We start from the raw sequence: 23,248 nt of genomic DNA, 5'->3' as shown, positions 1-23,248 counted from the left end.
ATTACATATCTACGTCATTCCGAGAGCCTCTCCCACCTCTTCTCGATCCGGTCGCTGTTGTCTCCTGCGTGCGAACGAAACCAAACTTGTTACGTGTATTAGGTAAGAATCTTTTGATTTCTTTTCTGTCGTTAAGTTTGTCTACTCATCATTGTAGGCCAAATTTGTGTTCATTGGAAGGAGCTTTTAGGCTCCGTCCGATGAACAAGTGGCCATTTCGAGTGAACATTCAACTCGTGGCGCAGATTGAGTAACGTTAGAACATCGAGACGACATTTTTGAATGCTAATGTAATTATTACATTCGAACTGGTGTAGTTTTGTGCATTTGTAGCTTTGAGGAGTTGAACAAATGTCTGTGACTACAGTCTTGTCGAGCAGTTCACTCTACTTCTCTTTTAATACGCTTCGTTGAAAGTTGAATAAACTAAGGGCGCTGTGGAGCTAAGATATTTTGGTCATAGCGTTGCCACAACCGTGGTTCTACATTTTTCACGGCTCAACGACATTTCTTTCGGTTCCGAATGCAACAATTTAGTTCTATACTGTAAAACCAGCCAAATACTCGAGGTTGCACGTCCAATTCTGTCGACAGTGCTTGCATTAATTCACTGAATTGATAAGTTATTAGCTTGCATGCATGGCGGGTCCCTTGCTAATACACTATTTAACGGCCGCGGGGTGCGTTCCATTCCACCAAAAATTCTGGTTTGAATATCCAGACATATCCCTTGGCGAATGGAACAACGTATTGCTGAAATTTTGGAGAGGAGGATAACCTTGCAATGTAATACCCAAATTTTCAAAAATTTTCTCAAAGGAATTTTCTGTTCAATGGTTGGTATATTTCAAAATTTTACAAATCTCTGATTTTGTTTGAAAACTTCCCAGGAAATCTCCATGCCATTTGCTCTAATTTTGAAAAATCTGGAATTTGGTCAAATGGAAAGCCCCACTGGATTTGCGATTCCCAGCAAAGTCAATCAAAGCCAATCAAACTTAATGGAACTCAGTCCATGGATGGAGGTCTTTTGGTAATCAAAGGAAGTCATACTTAGACAAAAAAATAATTGGACAATTGTTAGTTTTCACTGGTTGTGCCATCAAAACTAAAATCGTAACCATTCAATGAATAAAGTTAAGAATCTGAGATATTATAGATGATTGATATATAAACCACCTCATCAAGAATTAGGTTTCTGCAGTTTTTCATTCGCACATTACTCGGAAAAGTGTTTCACCCAAATTTAAAGAGCTTTGCATGGAGGTGCCATAGGGGAGCGCCAAGACGGCGGTCCTAAAGTAACAGAAACACGTGTCTTTGAGTTTTGCGATTGAAACGAAAAGTTATAGCTCTAGAGCCCCGACATGTTGAACTTATTACTTCTTCTAGTGCAAGAATTGTTCAGTTAGCAAAAACTAAAGTGAACATGCTCTATTACAAAAATTATTAAACGTGCTCTATTACAAAGCAAAGAACCTTTTCGAGCTAAAACATTGTAAAATGTCAAGTTCCTGATAAATCTAAAACCTCTTGAGGGAAAGGTAATTTATAATATTGGAATAGTTATGACTATGTCACATGAAAACCAAGAATAGAACTCAATCAGATGTTTTGATTTCTGAACTCTTGATTTTTGTTGAACTGGTGTTGAAAATCAATGAAAAATTTTTTGAAGCTTGAGCTACTGGTAGAATATGTATTTTTGGTGACCACATCACAATGATCTTTCTTCAAGTGCATTTATTCATGGTAAATAACCAAAGGCTTTCATGGGTCGTGTTCCATTGAGTTTGCTTGGCAGAAGTAACATAACTCAGTTTCCAAAAAGTTATCTATTTGCAAGCTCTTGATAGATTTTTTTGGACAGTCATTGATTCAGAGTGGTGATTATTACACTGTACTTGCAAACCCTGCAAGAAAAACACCTTTGTCCAAGAAAAGTTGGTATCATAATGAATATGAGAGCTCAGATTCCCTTGTCTTTCTGCTCAGTGAGACTAGAAGCAACCACTGCTAGCAACCATGTGATTGTTTGATCAGCAGCTGTCCACAGCTCAGTGTTTTCATTACTTTTGAAAGTAGAAGTTGCATTGTGTTAGCCGTTGTGCTAAAAGCCCACCTTAGGGTGGGCCTTACCACCCTAAGGGGTCTGAGGCATGCTTCTCCTAGAAAGTTTTGAACTTCTAGACTCTCCGAAACACATTACAGCATTTTGAGATACAAAGGATTATATTTCAGACACCAAAACAAAACACTGAAATTTGCATTCATGTATTCATTTGTATATTTATTTATGTTTTGCTCCAAAACTGTAAAAATGTTATCTATGAAGGGTTAACTTGATAATTTACGGTACAATCTTGTTTGGAAACAATTATATAAGTGATTTAGTCACTGCTCGTTAAAACAGGATAATGACAAAGTTATTTATTTATTACATTTATATTTCTAGATTACATCAATATATTATTCCCTGGAACAAACTCTTTCGTTTTAGTTTTTGGCCTGCTACTAGCCCACACTGCCGCTTTTCCGCCATTTTGACTTATGTTTTAATACAGCATATGTTACCTTATATAGATTACTCTCTGTTAGAAGCAGATGTCTTCCTCAAAATTTAAGCCTTTATACAGTGTTTGATTGACTTGTACATGCAAGCATATTTAGTAATAATTAAACAATGTTGCAGTGAAAGTCTTGGCAAAACTTTCATGTTTATTTGCTCGCAAACCATTTCATGGCCACTTGGTTCTTTTGAGAAAGTTTATTCAATTCAGAATTTACCCAAGGGCAAGTAGGAGTCACAAATCAAAAAGTTCATATTGAATGCGACAGTCTACGTCTAGTTTTGGAAACACTGCAACCGGTTTCTCTCACAAAACGGTGGAAAAGTTGGAATCCTATATGTAGGTTACACGATAAATGAACCAAAAATAACTAAAAGTTTGATTGCCAGTAAATGTGTCATATACTACTGTAGTTTGCACTTGCACAATAGGAAATAGAGTGGTTGTGAGTAGAGATTATCTTTCATCCTCTCACTGAACAGAAAGAGAAGAGAATCTGTGTCTCACAGGGTAGTACTTTCTATTCACTGAAAGAAAATTCCTAATTCACATATTTCTATTACATTTATAAATACATCTGATCATACAACTGATACCAATACCAAGAGAAGGAAAATGCCAAATGCCAGGAAGGACATGATCTCAGGGACTTTGTGAGAGATTACATCCTTAGGTTTGATTAAAAAAAAGGTTATGAGAGATTAGAGAGTTTGAAAAACCCATTGTAGGTCTGATTTTAAAGTGTTTTTTTTATTTATTTAATTTTTTTTAGGTACCAGCCTAAGAATATTACTCAGTCAACATGGTAAGTTGCTGTTTTCCTTTCTGAGATAAGCTTAAACTTTGAAACCTTTTTTTTTTTTTTTTTTTTTAATTAATTAATTTATTTATTTGCAATAACACAAGGGAAACCAATGCTTACTTACAACACTAACTCTATTTACATTATATTGCTCTAATTATTTACACTATTTAAATTACAATAACTAAACGACTTACATTACTAACAAATACAGTTACACGACTTACACAATTAAGAAATACAGTGACGACAAGGGGCAAAGAAAAAAAAAAAACTGAGAAGAAAAATAGCTAGTTATCATTACAGCTTGAGGTTGTAGTACAGAAACATAAAAAAACAGACCAAAGGCATGTGGTACATTAAAAGTAAAATGAGTTATGCATCTGACAGGAGATTAGAAATAGATTAATGGGTAGGAGATAGATAACCCTACAGAAAATATAATCTAAAATATTAATTAAATCCTCATGTATCCTGTAAGAGGTTTCCATTTCTTCGTGTCTCCACTTTTTGTTTCTATCTCATATTGTAATTTTAGTGTGCATATGAAAAGCGTAAGATTTGGATGATCATTTTTTGTTTTAGCGAGCCATATGTGATATCGTGCTAAGAGAAAGCAGTAATTTATAAGAAGCGCAAATTGAGAGAAATCTGGCCTCAGACCCAAAGCAGTAATATTTGTCAAAGCATAATCTCTAGGAAGTAAATTTAAGTTTTTCAGCCATTCAGTAAGTTTATTCCAAAAGTGAGATGTTTGACAGCATGACCAAAAAAGATGAATTATTGACTCAGAGGAGGTGTGACAAAAACTGCACTTTTCATCGCCCTGTAGACCTATTCTAAATAAAAAGTTATTGGTTGGTACACGTCTATGTAAGAATTTAAACTGAAACTCTATCAGCTTAGTGCTCTTTGTGCATTTTTTAGCTAAAAGATAGGCAGCATTCCAATTTATGTTGTCATTTATTGGTAGGCCACAATCCTCTAGCCACTTCTTTTGACTTGACTCTGGGGTTAAACTCTTGTTACTAATCAGTTTTTTATATATTATTGTAGTTGCTTTTTTGACCTGCAAAATTCTTGTTGTAAGTGGCTCATATTCGTGGTCGGTGTTCTGTAAATCTTGAAAATTAGAATCAGTCCGAAGAGACTTTACAGCCGATATTAATCCGTAGAAGCTGAGAGGGCGAGGGTCTATTTCATACTTACAGCGGAAATCATTTAACGAGAGAAAGTTGTTGTCCGGTCCTAAAAGATGTTTCACCCGAGTTATTCCCTTGGTGAACCAATTTTTAAAAAAAACTGTTTTGTTGGCTATCTTTATTAGGGAGTTATGCCAAAGTTGTTGATCCAGAAAGTGATCTTTCGATGTTATTTCAGGTTCAAAGTTAACTTCTGCCCAGATTCCTAATAGTTCTTTTAAAAAGGCATCCGAAGTTGTTATTGTTGATAAGGTGTCTCTAACGTTGAGGTTGTAGGAAAAAAAGTTTTGACAGCCATATTTTTTTAGGGTTATATCAAAAAAGATTTTCCATTTTCCCTTATTGTTGTTATCTAAATATTTTTTAATCCATCTGGTTTTGAGGGATTTATTGAAGGAACTAATATCAATCATTTTTAGGCCACCACCACCGAAATCATTGATCATTACCTTCCGTTTTATCTTGTCGCCTTTACCATTCCATAGAAAAGTGTAGAGTAAATCATTTATTTCTTTTAAAACCCTGTAGTTTGAGCGAAGAGGCGAGAGTAGATAAACCAATTGGGAGACCACTAGTGATTTGATAACAGTGATTTTCCCTAACAATGTGAGTCGGCGGTATTTCCAGCATCTCAGGATTTCTTTCACTTTTTCAAGTTTCTCATTGTAGTTTAAAGAGGCAGATAGTTCGGGATCTGTTGAAATCCATAGACCTAGGGATTTTACTTTGTCTTTTGGCCATTTAAGCTCTTTTCCTGATAACAGAATTTTATCACTTCCAATACTTGCGCCAATCCATAGAGCTTCCGTTTTCTTATCATTGAGTCTGAGGCCAGAGACTTTGCTGAAATCGTCAAGCATTGCAAGGGATGAAAGGAGAGATTCACGTGACCCGTCTAATATAAGTGTTGTGTCATCGGCATACTGACTTAACTTAAAAACTTTGAAACCTGGGTGCTTTTCAAAGTGTTGGAATATTCACTACATGATCAACAGGTATTTACATTTTGGACATGAGACATCTCCACATACATATACGCACACACTAAACCTTGAGTTGGCCATGAAAAGTAAAGGTACATGAAATAAAATAACTTGATTTTAAACACTGCTGTGTAAAGAAATTGAACACCAAGGGTCTCCTTGCACCCTGTAACTTGCTGAGAGTCCCTTGATGTTTGCTGGGAAAGCTCCTTACACAGGCTTTCCTTGTGCATGTTACCTTGAGCATCATAGTCCGGGAGTTTGTCATACGTTGTTCTCCTTCAGTTCTATGCTAGTACTGGTAAGAGCTGTTATCACTGGTTTGACATGCAAATGAGGCAAAAACGTCAATTTCCCTTTGTATTTGACACTTTTGCCTTGTGTGTATGCCTTTTACAAAAGAATTTTAACCTCAGACTCATCAGCTATCTATAGTGTTCAGCTATTCTCCATTCACAGATAATTTTTGCCCGGGAACACTGTAAAGTGTATCAAAGGATAGATTTTCTCAGCTGGGAACATTCTATTGGGCATCATACAGGGCAGGAAAATAAAATTGAAATCCAACTGCCCCGTGGGCCATTACATTTCAGATTTCAGTTGTTCCTAATAAAATATTATGCCTACTTGCCCAGTAGGCATGGAATGTTCATGCCTTATCAACTACATTATTTGCTAGGTTGCTGGTGAACCTTAGTGAGGCAGCACACTATTTCACGGGGTCAGTGGTGTTACACGACATAAAAGCGTTGAAAAATTTTGATTTTTTTGGATGTCAGATTTGGGGCATGTACAGTTTGGTGTTACACAACATTTAAGCGGTGAAAAATTTTGACTTTTTTGGATGTCAGATTTAGGGCATGTACAGTTTGGTTTTTATTAAGTGATGTCACAATTAATGCTTTGTCTGGCACATTCCACTCTGCATGTGTTACATACTGTACATGTTGCTGGTGGTAAGAGAGATTTGCCCAGTGAGGCACAACATCTCATTCTGACAAAATATTTGACCGTCAAGGACGTTCGCGCGAAAATTTTCTAACATTGATTTTTTTTCTGAGACTTTTACCACTGTGAGATGATGAGTTAGTTATGTCAGAAATGTAAAAAAAATGAGGGGTCACCGACTTGGAGAGAACATGCCCGGAAGAACACCCTAAATCTGAGAAAATCGGGCTTCATTAGCAAAAAAAGACCACAGTGTCCATAAGCCCAAAAATATTGCAATTAGATCTTTGAAATGAAATGTTCTCTGCCAAATATTGTTTAAGTGGACCTATTAAGGGAATTAAGTCAACTGGTGAGGTTCCTTAAAGAACAAGTTCTCATTTAGTGACCATAGTTTCACATGCCTTGCAGCTGCAAGATGACAGGATTCGATGTCCTGTAGACAGAAATCTTGAAATTTTTTTTTTGTAACCTCCCACATTGATTTTGTTGTTCATTTTTGGACAATGTGGAGATAATTGTAAATATAATCTGTTTCTGCAAAGAAAAGTAGGGGTCACCAAACATCCAAGATCATTAAATCCAGGCAAATCTATAGCAATGGCCATCTGCCCTATCATTGTTCATTTTATTACTTAGCGCGCACTCCCATGCATGGCGTGGTATGTGAATTTGCGTGTGCGCAGTAAGGGTGCACAGAAACAATTAGCGTGAATGTCCTTAAGTCAAAATTTTTCTCGTTGCAAATGTTCTTCTTCTCAATCTAAATGTTTTTCCAACATGCAGACAAAGTAGCATTATTTTAAAATGTGCTAGATAGTTATTGTAATGTACAATATTTATTTTGGAAAATGCCATCAGGGATTGATAAATGTAAATTGTGATACGCAACATCCAAACTGTTCTTGGAGCCCAGCCTTTATAAATACTATCCCTTCCAATAAGTCTGCAATATTAATTCTTGGAAATGTCACTATGGCATCATCACATTTAGATTCCCAGAATGAATTGGACCTCTTTGTTATTGTTATCGTCTTCTTAAATGCAACTTTACCTTCAATATCAGAGAACTGTTTATAGTTACAGTTAAGAATTTTGTGAGGTATTTCACATCCTTCACACTTGTGCTTACACTTGTCTTGAACTCAGGGCCTAAAACCCTTTGGAAAATGGCACGATAGTCATTGAAACCCCACAGATTTTCTAGCAATAGAGAGACTAGCTAGCTAATGGTATTTCACTCTATAACCAGTTCTCCCAATGTCACTTCACCTGATGGCAGTTCGCCCAGCCTTAAAGTTCAAAGAAGGATGTGTTAGATTCTTTCTTTTGACTGAACAAGCAAAAAAGACAACACTGTAGGCATCATGAAAAAAAATTACACAAGACCTGTTTATTTATCATTTGTTAATCCATTGACCAGGGGGCTAACAGTCTGCACGAACTGACTTACAGTCTGGACGAACTGGTATTGGGCAAAACGACCACCATTCATGGTAACACAAGGGGCCGGTGTTAGATGTAAAGAAGACATACCAAAACATTAGAGCACAAATCAATAGTTGCCATCATTTGTCCCCTCCAAACACCCCATCTTTGTAATAAGGGAGTTCCCTGGGACTGTTGAAGTAACTTAATTTTCTCTGTACCTCTCCTGTATCACAATAATGACCGCTTTCCCCTCGTCTGCACTCACTTTCACATAACATTAAAATTTCTAGTATTGTATACAATCAAGTAAGCTTGGATTTTAAATTAATCCATGCTTTCAACTCACTGTTTTGCTCCTCTTGCAAACTTAAGTTTTGAAATTTTTTTTGATTGGAAATTATCACTAACAAGACCACTGAAGCTAATTTCTCTTACCGAATGGACCACCAAACTTCCATTTTCTCTTGCCCAAGAGCAAAATTTACTTGCCTCAGGCAATTGTACCTGATTTTTTTTTTCCTGCCCTGCATCATAGTTTACCATGCTGTATATATCATCCCCTTTCAGGTTTCTTTCTGACAGGTCCCTTGCGTAGATTTTCCCTGGGAACTTTTTTAATAATAGCATATCATATTATTATCATATTTTCATGCCCTCAGATATATGCTGGCCACTTACAGCCCTGTTTATTGGGCACATACATGTACTACTGGGGTGTCTGCAGTACATTGAATGTAGTACATAGCAGTAACATCACAAATACCCCAAACTCTGTCAAATTCTACATCAAATTAAAGTTTATAGTTCAATAGTTCAATGTAATTTTTTTCTGGAGAAAAAAAATTAATGCTTTTTCACTTCAAAGGAACACTGTAATGGTAATATAAATTTCTAATGGTGAGGGTCCGCTTCTTGGGAACATTATGAGGGGGATAGTCTGAGAACTCCTCAGTGCCATGTTTTGGTGTCTTTCAGTTGTAATTAAAAATTGTAGCATATCATAGGCAAAGGACTCCACATATATTGCCCTCCTCAATTTCATTACTAACAGGGTCCTGTCCCAGGCAACAGTATAGCACAGTGCAGTGTCACATCAAAGTTCAAGAGCTCCTTAATACCATATATTGTCTACCAGCTTTAAGCTAACAGTGAAGGTCCATTGGATAGGGTTTTGCGCGTTATCATCAGGTATTATGGTCAAAGAGGTCCCTACATATCGTTTTTGACTGGATAGCATTCATCAGAACGTGCTTCCCTGGGAAATGTTACAGTGCATAATTCAAACTTACAGCTCCATGCACATTTTCTTTACTAGAAAGGTTCACTGTATCATTGTAACATAGTCCAAAGGCACCCTGTTTGTTCTCTTTCAATTTAAAGTTATTGACAGGGCCCATGGCACAGGTTTCCACTGGGAGCAATTATATTTTAGTCCAAGGATTCTGCATAATTTTAATTTTCTGGCCTCAGTTCAGGTCTTATTTACTCAGACCACTCCTTTCATTCAAGTGGCAGTCTACTTGTATTAACATTATAATTTGTGTTTTTACAGTCTAATATGAAAGTCAGTGACGAATGTGTCACAAAATACAATGCAATGAAGGCGGACAAGACCTATGGGTATTTAATCATGTCTATCAAAGACGAAAAGGAAGTGGTTGTTGATGAAGCTGGAGAAAAATTCGATAAAAACATGACACAAGATGAGAATGAAATTGCCTACGAAAAGTTGAAAAGCAAGTTGCTGGAAGGTGATAAGGACCCTAAGTATGTGCTTTTTGACTTCAAGTTTGAGACCAGAGAAGGCCGCAGAGACAAATTAGTATTTTTAAACTGGTAAGCTTAAAAATATTTTCTGTCATATATTGTGCATTTTTGAGTTTTTTTTTTTTTAAATACCTCTTAGTGGATGAGTGAGTGAGTGAGTGAGTGAGAGATGTGTGTATGTCACACCAATCAGATTGGAGCTGCTGTGAACTACCTTCCTCAAACTCATTAATAATTCATCAAGTTAAAACAATGGAAATGACAACCATGAAGGAGGTTTGGATACCCGGTCTTAATTAGCATAGATTTTAACGATTTTACTTCTCCTTGTACTCCTTAGTTTTTGTTTCAATTGAGAAGAAATATCAAACACTCGAGGCAGTGTTTCATCGGGTGTCCAAACACCTCGAATTTTGTCAAAAATACTCAGCTGTGTGTCATATTTTCAACTCTCCTCTCAGTGTATGGACATCCTGATGAAACACTGTCTCTCATGTTTGACATATTACATCAGGTTACTGCTTGTAAACATCATTCATGTGGGTAAAGATTTCATCCCCAATTTAGAATGACCATCTTTGTTTATCTGCAAACAGGAGCAGGTATTTTTGTGTTGGCCTTACTCTGACATTTCCAATGTCGTGTTTACTGTAGTTAAGCCCAGGACTTTGTGTGTGGGTTTCAAAAGAGTTCAGAATTTGATAATCTGCCGAGGAATCAGTCTTTGTCATGCATACACTAATGTGTAACCAAGGTGCTGCTTTTCGCATTACGTGAAATTTTGGATGAAATTATTCTTAGCCACTTGTCAACTAAGAGGTGTCTACAACAGAAACAAATTATTGTTTTTAGTGAAGAAGGCACTGCTGGGATGGGGAGGGGACTTTTGTGTGTGATGGTATTTGCAAGGTTTCAATCACTACTGTAAGTCTTCGAATTAGCACCCCCGCCCCTCGAAAGAGTGTCCCTCCTATCGGCCAAAATTTAAAATAAGTGCCGCCCTCACCTCCCCTATTTTGTGGATGAGTAATGAGGCAGGAAAGGATGTATAGTTTTCGTCTTGTAGTATTAGATTTGTATATTGTTTCAGTTTGTGACCATGTGAATTTCTAATGGTGCTGCGATCTAAACTTTAGGATCAGCTTTTTACATCTATAAAGAGCTTATGTTGTTGTTTGCACGCAGATGATGTATTAAAAAAATGATCGTGTCAGTGCACGATTTGGGAAAAATTAAAATAAGCGCCCCCCTCCCCCTCGATTTAGTACCCTCTCGAAAAGGCGTCTAGGAATTATTTTGGTGATCCCAAATGAAACTTTAAAGTGATTTTGACTTGAGCAAGTAGTTAAATTAACAATTATTTTATTATGTCACAAGCTCAGTCAAATAATCTGTGGCTGCTAAAAATAGTCATCACTCTGTCACATGTGAAAGTTTGGTGAATGTTCAAGAGAAAGATTTTGTATGTAGCTTTTGGGGCAATTCTCTGGCTTTTTGCAAGTGTAAGAAAAAAAGTCAAAATGTTTCTTTTTGAAAATCCCATGGCTTAGAAAATACTGTCATTTGAACAATTGAATCTATTGACCAGACCGTCAGTTAAAGGTCCTATCATTGCTTTCATTGACTTTTTTGAAAAGTTTAACTCCCCATAAATAATCAGGTATAATAAGTTGACTTCTTCATCAAACTAGATAACCTAGGAAATGTTTGATTTTTTGGTGTAGGATTTCTAATCTTGACGTCCTCTCATTATCGCATGTTGTCAATAACCCCAGGAGATATCCTGAATAAAATTGCTCTACTCTACACTTCAAAAAGCCAGGCAAAAACAAATGCCATGAGAAGTATCTTCGTTCAGTATTCATTCAGTATTTGTTCAGCGAAACTGCAAAAGAAGTTTTAAAAAGGAGACGGCGAATGAGACATCAGATAACAATTTTCACTGCGTCTGTAGGTGTAAATCTAAAAGTTCAAATGCAGAGTTTCAACTGAGAATTTACATTATGTCTTTGACATAGGAGATCATCCAACTGCGGTGAAATGTTTGATGATAGCAGCGGAAAGCTTCAGGTGAATGTCCGGTTTCAAGTGAAAGTCCAGTTCAATCTTTCAAATGCAGGGCAGAAAGGCCAAGCTCAGTGAATTTGTATTCACTGACTTGGACGATGCTGTTGAGCAGCAAAATCACTAAAATGCTCACAGTCGGGTTGGGGGCGGAAAGCTTTGCCAAACAAAACACTGGATAAATTTAAATCTTTGCAAAGCCTGTTGGCCAATTCACAAGAACATTGCGGGTTGCAAAGCACGATTCCAACGCTTCAATTTGCTCTGGTACCGCTTTGATTTGCTCCGGTTCCAAAACATTCCTGCAAGACGTCACATGTATCTCAAATGTTGACAAGATGTTGTCAATGCTCCTAACATAAGCCAATCATATTTTTGCATTGTGAGAGCAACGCATAATTCAAACTCTTGGGATTAGGCGGTAGTCCCTCGCCTCCAGGATTTCGCGCGGCCGTTTTTGTCTTGCAGTTTTCTTTCGGACTAAGCGAAAGAGGGACTACTCGCAGTCTACCTTTGTTTAGTCATGCGGATCAAGAATGTGAAAACATTTCCTTTTAAAGTGCATATGAAGTAAAAATCAATTGCTGCTTATTTGAAAGACTTTTCAAAGTACAGAAGAATGGTGTTTTCCTTTTCGGAATACCTTCTTTCATTTTAGAGATATTTTTGTATTATGCAAATGAGGAAAGTGATGATGTCATGATGTCATTACAGTTTTGTATTGTGCACTTTTTGCATGAGAGACTAAACAAGAGTAGAAGACATAACTAAAACTGTCATTTACGTAGAGTTAGAGACCATGATGTGATCATTGGTAATAACAAAATGTAGCTTTCAATTAATCTTCTTTGACAAAATCTCTGTGATAATTTGTGATAACAATGATATAGTGCTATGTTAACAGGGAAAGTCAAACTTGTTCAAATGTGGGTAGAAACCAGCCAGGAGTTATCTGTCATTTTGTATGCATACAACAACACCAAAAAGCTTTCTAAATTACTTGGCTTGTATAATTTAATTTCACTACTGAATTAATTACAGTCGAACCTCTGGTTGCGACCACCTCTCGTAAGCGGCCACCTCTCCTCAGTGACCAGTTTTCCAAAATACCAAAAGTTTCCAAGTCAAATCACCTCTTGTAAGTGACCATCTCTTGTAAACGACTGCGACCACTTTTGGAGCTGAAAGTTTGAACTTTTTTTTGTTTTTAACGTCCCGTAAGTGACCACTTAACAGAAATAGACTCAGCGTAAATTGAATAATAAGGTGTTGTAACCACATTGCATTTCTGGGTAGTATAAGAGACGTAAATTTGTTAATGGGAAGCACAGGATTTTTCTCGAAATTGACTTTTGACATGAATAAAACATTTAAAACATGGTCTCTGCAGTTACTATATGCTAATGAGGTAAAATTCTGACCCAATATGGTTTAAGCTCTGGTAAGTGACCACCTACTGTAAGCGCTTACAGGAGGTTTAACTATAGTAACTAATAAAACCACAAATTAATTATAAATTTCAGAGCGGTTTTCATCTGAGTGTCGAAAGTAATTAGACAATTACTTTGGTTTGGTTTTGGTTTTACTTCGGTTTGAGATTGGCTGATTAGTCTAATTGGTAAGTAATTGGTTTAGTTTTGGTTTTACGACACTCAATTGAAAACCACTCTAAATTGAATCATTATTTTAATAAGTGTCAAGCTTCTTTGTGAATATGTATCTTAGGTATAAGCAGGCTTACAATTGGCAAGGTGATTGATGATGGGATAAATGAACTATATGGACTATATAGTTTGGTCAAGCTTTTGTGTTCATTGCAAACACTTCGAATTGACTTAATTAATCAAAGAGCTGATCCCGGCGTCATGAATATAGAGTGCAAGTAAGCAACATGTTCATGTTATATTTCATTGTCCCTCCAGAGTGAGTACTTAGAGAGTTTAAAACTTATTTTGCAATACTGAAATGGGCCTAAAGAAATTATAAGCATATGGCAAATGAGAGAGGTGTCAAACTCGGCAAAGCGATGTGTAGAAAACAGCAAAAAGTCCGAAAGCCATGCCTTTGACCTCTAGAATAAATTTGCTATGGCACAGCCAAACGGCTCCTCTCTACTTAAAATTCCAGAATCACGTGTGAAATAATGAAAGGTCAAGAGACCAAAAATTAAATCACAACAGCAAATGCAAAATGTCTTGAACCACAGGAGTCATGTTGAGCGGTCAACCACATTTTACAAAGACCTGTCAAGTGTTTATCTCAAAGATGTCAACAATCAGCGATTTAACCAATCATATCATGATACCAGATCCTGGTATCATGGAACGGTAGCCTCCTACACAGATGTTCTTTGGGTTGGTCACACAGCATTCTCCCCCTTTGTGGAGAGGAAGATCGGTGCTGGGCCCAAAGAGCAAGTGCATAGGAGGCCCAATGGAATGGCAGCATCAATAGAACGTCTACAGGCTCCCTCGCTTCATTTGGACTCGCCAGGAGCCTGTTGGCTGGCTATGTTAGCACTTAACTTGACATCAGCATGAATAGTTTATCATGTGTCATTATTTTGCTTGATGTTTTGCAGGTGTTCAGACAATTCAAATCGTAAAAAGAAGATGTTACAAGGAAGCTCATGTGAAGGCGTAAAGAAGCATTTTCCAGGTTTTGCTGCAAGCGTCCAAGCCAATGACGATGATGAGCTGGACTACCACACTATTAGGAAGGATGTTATGGCTGGGAAGAAATAAATGTTTTTTCGTCATATAAAACCTGTGATATAAGCAGTGAAGATTTGTGTACAAGTAGTACTTAATCAGTAAGACTAGTCCTTTGTATAAGCATAGATAGCTTCATGTGTCATCACTACTCCCTTACCATTAAGAGCTTTTTCAACACGTGATTGATTTAGGTTATATAAATTCCCATCCCTCCCCCCTCTAATTATAAGCCCTTTAGTCTGGTGTTCAAGGAGATATTAATAATTCAATAATTGATTTTATTAGTAATTAAAGTTTCAAAGTGCAAATTCCATGAAATATTGTAGCATATCCCAGTTGCTCTTAAAACCAATGTGCTTGAAAGACAAGAATAGAACTTAATTGTTATGCTCTATACAGTGTTATTGTTAATAATTGTTGTTTGACTGACTGACTTGTAATGGTCTTATTAATGATCACTTTCCTCATTGTCTTGATTATTTTACTGTATCATTTTGAGATTTTGTCCACTGGTGATACCTCAACCCCCTCTCTTACCCCTGTTGGATATACCAACAGATCAAAGTTCCAGTCTGCTTACGGACATCAATTGACCAGGGGTTGCAGTATTTTTTGTCACAAAACTCTAGTGTGGTGGTTAAGTGCTGTTTTTAGAGTACAGGTGCCTCTTTAACTTATACACCGTGGAGGGGGGGGGGGGGGTACTTTAGAAAGTTTTATGCTGGGAGGCTCTGCCCCAAGGTTCAACCCCTTACCATTTTGTATACCATTTTAACAGAAAATCTACACCTTTCATATACCTATTATTGAAAAAGGTACCTCTTACACACCTACTTTAGAACACTGCATCCTTTTTTTCAACATTTTAAAAAAGTTAGGAGAACACCAACCATTAGCAGAAGAGATGTTAACCAAAAAACAAGTATTATTTGTTCAGTTCATGCTGTAGCAGGAGTCAAGATACTCTGATTTTCCTACCCTAACCTCAACTTGTGAAATCCCTGCCCTTGAATATACCTGAAGCCTGGAAAAGATACTCCTTTTGGGCAGAGCCCCCCATATAGGCCATTATGGAGAGTACCCAACCCCCCCCCCCCCCCCCCAAGGCTTATACATCTCTCAGTTGTTGGAAGATCAAAAGCCAATATTGGGAATGAAGAATTACAGTTGAGGAAAACTGAACAAACTAGGAAACCTTCCAGAACAACTAATCACCAGGAAATGATGGAATCCCACTCTGATTAGTATGCATTTCATATGTCTTGGGAATGAAAGATCTGAAGACCGCCTGATAGTCTAAACTTCTGTTCGGTATAATATTGTTCATAGAATGGTATTTTTTAGGGGTCGAATAAAGCTTGAGTCGTATCTAGATTAGTCTCCTGTATGGGTCTAATTTGAATTTTCAGTCTCATTTTCATAACATTTCACATTTTGCATGGGAGTCTGCCCTTGGTTTAACACCATCCCCCCCCCCCCCCCATCTACCAAAAAAGAAAAAAAGAAAAAACTATTGAGTCGCAAAAAGGAAAACAGCACTGGCAGAATTATTTACGAATAGAATATTTCTAACCTGCAGTTAACATTGCCTTTATGCATTTCAGCAAGTGGACCGTTATTACGACAACTGATCATTGAGCAATGGAAGTAAATTTGGTTTGGTGTTTCGCCCCGGCCGCCCCCCCCCCCCCCCCCCCGCGAAAATTGTAGATAATGGTGTTCGTCCCAGGATTGTTTCCTACTTAAACATTCTCTTGGTTGGTCACGCACTTCTCTTCCACGTTGGGGAGGAGTGCGTTACAAATCAACAGAATATCTGCGTATTCGTGTTCGCGCGAGTGAGTGCTGACTTCGCGAACAAACTCAGTAACTTTAAATTTATGAATTTGCTTTGGAGACTTAATATGTAGGCAGATATTAATGAAGCTCCATATGGATTAGGAACAAGCAGAGTTGGTTTGTCAAACCTCCCTAAGCCAGCAGGGATTTCTGGGACGTGGTCTGACCAATACCTCAAGCGTAAACTTCATCCCTTCTATTTGACAAGCAATGTTGACAGGTGTCCCCCTCTCCCCTCCATTCAGGAGCGTTCTGGATTTGTAATGGCTATGAGTAAATCTTTCAGTTCACCGAAAAACTAGCAATTGTCCATCACCTATTAATTTTCATCGGGTTGACGCCTGGGATGAGGGCAAGTGCAAGGTGGTAAGTTTTTGACCACGTACCCGTATCCAGGGAATTGATATATGTACTACAGTTCCTAAACCCTCGGGGATATATTTCATCTCAAATCCCCTTTGTTTTCTCACTAATCATCATCTCGTCTCGGGGAGGGGGGGGGGGGGAAGTTGTTGGGGGTTTTACTTTGACTTCTGCTTGAACAGTATCAATTCGTCTCTTCCAGAACACTGCCGAGGGTGAATAAAGGTTATTTTATCTTTTTGTTTAATCAGTCAAGCTAATTCCAGTGTAAAAAGCAAGTCTGAGTCAAATTGAATTTTGACATCTCAGGCAATTGTCTTCATACCGTCATACCGAGAAACACGAGACATTTTTACACACTGAATTCAAATTGTAGGTTATCATACATGTTAATGTTTCAAACTCAGCATGACTGAATCACGGTCGTGCGCCTCGTGAGATGGTTGCCGTTATTAGTGTAGCTTACATGGTCGCGGGAATTACTGGACTTAATTATGATTGCCAATTTCCCAGAGATACACTTAACTACGAAAATTGACTGCCCCCGTATTAACAATACATTCTCGTTACTGCCCCCATAACTCTGATCAACTTCGTCGATCTTTTAGTTAACCGTTGTCTAATATGTTTTTAATCAACATCGAACCAAAGAAGAACCTAACATGACAACGCTACTCCGCCTGGCCAAACTAGTTTTAACCCTTAAGTGCTTTTCATTCTCTGGTAACTTTTTCAAACAAGCACTAGGGTCCCACCGAGGAATTGCTCGAATGAGACCAAGCTATGACGATCTCTTTCACGTAAGAGAATTGCATAAGAGGCTCGAATTTTTTCCACCAAGCACAAATACCATTTTAGTGCAGCAAGAAGTTGTTTTGAGAAGTTAAGGTAAAATGGTACCCTAACAATGACCACAAGAGTTTCTGGAATTTGTACGAAGTATCTTTTAGGCTCACCTAAAGTTGCCCGAAAGTTCGGCCATTTTAGACCGCTTGAGAGGCCAAAATCATGATGTGGTGATATCTCGAAGAAAAACTAACGCCTACCTCGGCAAATGTCATGGTTGTTTATCTTTTCGGATAGCTTTTATTCTGTGAAATGATGAAGGTAAACGGCCGACCTCGATCATTTGGTACTGCCCGAATTTCTCTGCCAATGACACTTAAAGCGAAAAACGGATTTGCTATTTGACACTCGCACTTAGTAATTTGCTGATTGTGTTTGTTTAGACTTCCTCGTTGTGTTTGTTAAATTCATTCGGTTTGGTGAAATGCTTATTGGTGAATTATTGGGTTAAGTCAATTATGCAACTATTCTTTGAGAGCTCCGCTTTTAGGCTTAGCTAAATCTATATATTACTTCCCCCTGGATGTGAAATCCATCGCAGGGTTCCACTCTTTGATACACCTGGGTAAAGAGAGGCACTGTGAGAGTACAGTGTCTTGCCAAAAACACATCACAATAACCACGGCCTGGCCTCAACCTGGACCTCTCGCACGATAAATTGAATAACGCCACCGGGGACCCGTTTCTCGAAAGTCCCGGAAACTTTTCGGGCCCGTAAACCCATAGTAAGATCTCGAACCTTATGATTACAGAGCTGTTTTATTCACATATTCTTAATATGAAGAGAGGTTCCCTTCATACCAGAAGTTTCAGGTGTATACAGTTCTCCGTTTTCAGATACAGATGGACTAAAAATGGCTTTACGGGCCCGAAAAGTTTCCGGGGCTTTCGTGAAACGGGCCCCAGGCCCCTTTGGTTCTCCCTACCAAAACAAATGGGCAAACTTGTATTTCAAATTTATCAGGATCAACCCCTTTCCTGGTTTCTTTCTTCTTTTCGCCCACAGGTGTGCTTGGGAGCGGGAAGAAGACAGAGTCTAGGAACGAGATTGTTCCGTGACAAGGTTATCGTCCTAACACGGTCATGCTCCAGGCAAGAGTAAAATAACAACTTAAAAACAACACAATTTCGTTCAGAACAAGAAACGTTTTATTGTAGGTCAGAATCAATAAATCAGAACAATGTCGTACAATGGCAAAAGATTCAAAAGTCAAGATGATGTGTAAGACCACAGTTATTTATCGCAATTTTACTACTGAGTCTATGTGCAAAGTTTCGTGCTTTAGGTAGTTGTTTATGCTATAAGAGAAGGGTGAACACTTGTTGAAATGTTTGTGCAAAGTTTCGTGTTTTAAGATAACACTTCTTCAACTCAACTGCTGTTTTATTTCTTTTCTAATTTTTCTACCATTTTATTAAAATGCAAATCTTCCATGTCATTAGCGTGAATTTCCCCTTGTAAGCCTTCAAGTTTTTTCTTTAGTGTATCCTTTGTGGAACTGAATAACATTTTTGATCTCAGGGGGCAATCGCCAGGAATACCTGGTGGAACAACAAAGAGAAGAAAATTAACAAAATAGGACCGCAATGCGTACATTTGAGGCTCGAAAGTGATACCAGAAGTCACACTAAATAGGGCTTAATGCAGTTTCTAGCCTGAAGGTAACATTTTAAACATTTTTTTTTTGTGGTTGATTTCTAATTTTAGCCACAATACAGGACAATGATGACTCCAATTCTGTTGCATGAACTGGCTGCCGAGGGTATTACTAGTTTTCCTGAATAGCATGCTATTTCTACTGGTCAGTTTTATACCCCAGAAAGAGTTACATTAGAAAAAGTTGTGATATTAATGAGCTGATTTTCCTCAAATTTTGTAAAAAGACTTGGTATCTGTTAATATTGTTATGTCAAAGTGTAATGGCTCAGAAAAATATCAGTGTAAAATAAGGGGATCAAGCAGTTTGAAATAAGAACGCGTAAAATTGATTTTGAGTAAATCGACAAAGCATTGAGAGATTTGTAGTTGAAAGAGGAGCCATGATTTATTTCTAGCTCTTTTTTCTGCTTTTGTTTTCAGACATCTAGAGAATTTTAGTTTCAAGAAAAGTTTTATTTACTAGCTTACTGCCGGTGCAATACTTTATATGTGTCAGTATTTTTTTCACCACTTAAAATAGTTCAATTCAATCGTAATTGAAAATATGTCATTTGCCGGCCTTGGTCGGTCTATACCTGACGTCTTGAATAGCCAGTTTTATTGAAACTGCGAATATTAATAACGCCGATTTTGAAATCGCGAAAATACGCAGTAAAAAAACAAAATTGAATGATTTATGATTTTACCTGATAAATTGTGATATTAGCGTTGTTTAGTTGTTAGGTTTTCATTAGTTACTAGGTGGAATACTTGTAAACGTAGCTCTCAAGCTAAGCATATATCCACGTTAAATAAAGCATTCATTCATTCAAATGCCAAGGCATACTCAAAAGCAAAGTCGTTTCTCACGATACTATTCAAAGAAGGCAATTGAAAGCAGGTAAGCCTTTTTGGAGCATTTGGCGTTTAATTAAACGTCCAAGTTTTACAGTGAAAGATTTTAAAACAACACGGTCGCGCTGTTTGTTCCACACTGATTGGATGATGCTAAACAATGCCCTGTTATAAATGTCTCGTGTGGAAAGGGAGAAGGGACATATTCGCAGCGGCGGTTCATCTAGTAACTAGCCTGGTGTGAAGTTTATGGCGCGTGACACATGACTTGTAGTAAGTCAACGCAAAACCCACGGCATCGCTCAAATTCACCATCTTGAGCCGTAGAAACAATAATTCACAACAACTGAGGTAGGTTTACGTTTATTTTGAGCTTTAACGTAGACATTACTCGATAAACGTTTCGAGTAGAAGATTATCGTAATCTCTTGCATGAAGTCTATATGCCAGATGAAATCTCGAGTAGTCTAAAATAAATGCGTTTGAGGTGCTGGGAGGTGCTAATGTTTAAGGTGGCTGAACACAGTTTTTGATACCTGTGTTTCATTCACCTTTTTCTCGAAAACCCTTTATCCCTCGGTCGCAAAAAATGGCAGCAAGCAAGTTAACAACACAAACGTTGGTTTTTTGATGGTTGAGCTGACGTATGTGTTGTTACCATGGCAACATGAAAAAAATCTAAACAGGCTTTTAAAATTGGTTTTGTTTATTTGTAGAAAATCTAGTCATTAGATTTTCTTCATAATTTGCATGCAACAAGTTTGTAACGATTCTCACAAGTTAACACCATTTTGCTAATAATTTAACAGAGAGATCTTTAATTATCCCTTATTTAAGGTTCACTGGAATATCTAAAATTTCCCCTGTTAAAGTTCAATTATTTTCAATACTCCAGTTACTTATTTCCTAAAGTATTTTCGTACCAAATTACGTGAAATTCTAATGAGTGGTTCTCGAGAAATAGGCGCATTTCCGAGAGTGCAATTTTTCATTCAATCGCAATTTTTTTGACTTACTACGCATGCGCTGCATTTGACTGGGTTCTTTCGGTAACAAAGAAAAAGCTGAGAATTGCTGGGTTCTTTGCGTCGTTACCTTTTCTAACATATCCTTGTAATAAAGGACTAAAGCCATCAATACACTGCGTTCAATTATAGAGAAAAATGGCGAAGATAGTGCGGGTGTTGAGTAAATAAAACGATAACTCTGTTGACGGCATGTTTGTTTTTTGCAATCCTTGGCGCGCGGTGAATTGCATCAGCAAAAGCGCGCGCGAAAACTGTGTTAGGCCACCTTAAGCGCACTTGAGGTGCTCCGAAATTATAACGTTTCATACATTTAAAGACGCTTGAGGTTCTTAGAAAAATTTCACAGGCAAGTGAGAAAAAGAATATAGCGAGAAATTACACAACTTAGTGTGAGATTTGGCCATAGGCGTACGGGCAACTTTTTGCCAGGTCGGGGGGGGGGGGGGGGGGGGGGCATTTGCCCAGAAAAAAAAATCGCTCAAGTTGTCCAAATATTGACTAAGAGAATTAAATTAAAACTTAACTAGTGAGCAGCACTCTGCGAACTGTAGTTGCATAACTTCTTTATTTCTCCTACGCGTTTCGTGTGACTAACGTACACTTCGTCAGGGAGTTTAACAATACAACACGAAGTGCCGGTATATATACCTAACTCATAGTCTTTCCTATATGTATATCCGTAGGTGTGTTATTACGAAATGTAAACTCTAGTATGAGTTAGCTATATATACCGGCACTTCGTGTTGTATTGTTAAACTCATTGACGAAGTGTGCGTTAGCCTGACACGAAACGCGTAGGAGAAATAAAGAAGTTATGCAACTACAGTTCGCAGAGTGCTGCTCACTAGTTTTTATTAAATTTATTAAACTGAATTTAAATGGTTTTACCACGCCGCCCTCAGGTTAATTAAAATAGAAAATATCTATCTCTTCGAAAAAAAGAACATGGAAACTTCTGGCTTTGCTCAAATTTCTCTTGTTGCCCAAAACATTTTGTGTTGCCCAAATTTTGGGGTTGCTGCAGCCTCCCCTCCCCCCCGGCCCGTACGCCTATGGATTGGGCAAGCCAAGCACTGTGAAAAAATTGCAAGATTTCCATTTTATTATCCAGCTGCAGCGAATACCGGCACATGCCTTGGGAGCATTGTAAGCAAGAAGGGAGGCACTGATGAGGACATTCAGGCACGAATTGGAAAGGCAAGACAGGCATTTGCGATGCTGAGACCAATATGGCGATTCACAGCACTAACAACCAAGACCAAGCTGAGAGTCTTTGGGTCAAATGTGAAGGCGGTGCTCTTGTATGATTCTGAAACTTGGAGGCTGAAGTTACAATTGTTCATCAATAAGAGCCTGAGGAACATCTTGCGGATTTGGTGGCCTAGAAAAATCAGCAACAAGGAGCTTTGGAGACAAACAGGGTAGCGACCGATAGAGTAAGAGATAAGACAAAGAGCTTGGGGCTGGATCGGCCACACGTTGAGGAGACCAGATGGACATGTAGTCAAGAGGGCACTGGAGTGGAACCCACAGGGGAAGCGAAAGAGAGGGAGACCCCAGCACACCTGGCCACGTACGAGAATGGCAGAGTTGGAGAGGAAACATCTCGCGTGGAATAAGGCAAAGGGCACTGCACAAAATAGGGTTAGGTGGCGCGCTCTAGTTGAGGACTTATGTTCCACTAGGAACGAAGAGGAATAATGAATGTATTATAAAACACGGCACAAATTGTAAAAATATACAAACAAAACAAAAAACAAAAAGACTTTATTTAACGAAGGTAACATAATTTACTGGTTGCCCAGTAGTTTACAATATGGCCCTCCCTAATTTTACATAAAATCATTTACATATTATATACTTATGAATAGTGATTAAAATTAGAGTTAACTTAATACAGCGATACTACACACCAAAACATCTAATAAGATATATATATTGAGAATATGGAATATACTCAGACTGCATACAGGTATGCAAAGTTGTAGTATCTGCAAAGTATGAGCTGACTCCAAAGATTTAAGTGAGCAGTGGTACAACTTGAATGTGATTTGTCATGTGTAGACACGTACTTTCATTACTAATTTATTTCAAAACTCTTTGTACTCGTTTCATCTAAACTTTGTACATTCCAACATCTTTGTGGGAAAAGCATGAAATTTTGAAACATTTGACCCCCGGGGATGGGGGATAGTAA

General features: G+C 37.9%; 1 protein-coding gene across 1 annotated transcript; it reads left to right on the top strand.

Annotated features, from left to right (window-relative positions):
• Positions 1 to 15,853, top strand: LOC145485978 (uncharacterized). Its single transcript, XM_081464656.1, has 4 exons — positions 1 to 102; positions 3,343 to 3,375; positions 9,489 to 9,772; positions 14,349 to 15,853. Exons 2-4 carry the CDS (start codon positions 3,373 to 3,375, stop codon positions 14,509 to 14,511), a joined length of 450 nt encoding a protein of 149 aa, XP_081320782.1. The 5' UTR covers positions 1 to 102; positions 3,343 to 3,372; the 3' UTR covers positions 14,512 to 15,853.
• The last annotated feature ends 7,395 nt before the right edge of the window (positions 15,854 to 23,248 follow it).

This window comes from Orbicella franksi, chromosome 1 (genome assembly GCF_964199315.1).
Source record: "Orbicella franksi chromosome 1, jaOrbFran1.1, whole genome shotgun sequence".
In the NCBI taxonomy this organism is placed as follows: Eukaryota; Metazoa; Cnidaria; class Anthozoa; order Scleractinia; family Merulinidae; genus Orbicella; species Orbicella franksi.
Note: the sequence above shows the minus strand (reverse complement) of the source record. Positions and strands in the feature narration are given on the sequence as shown.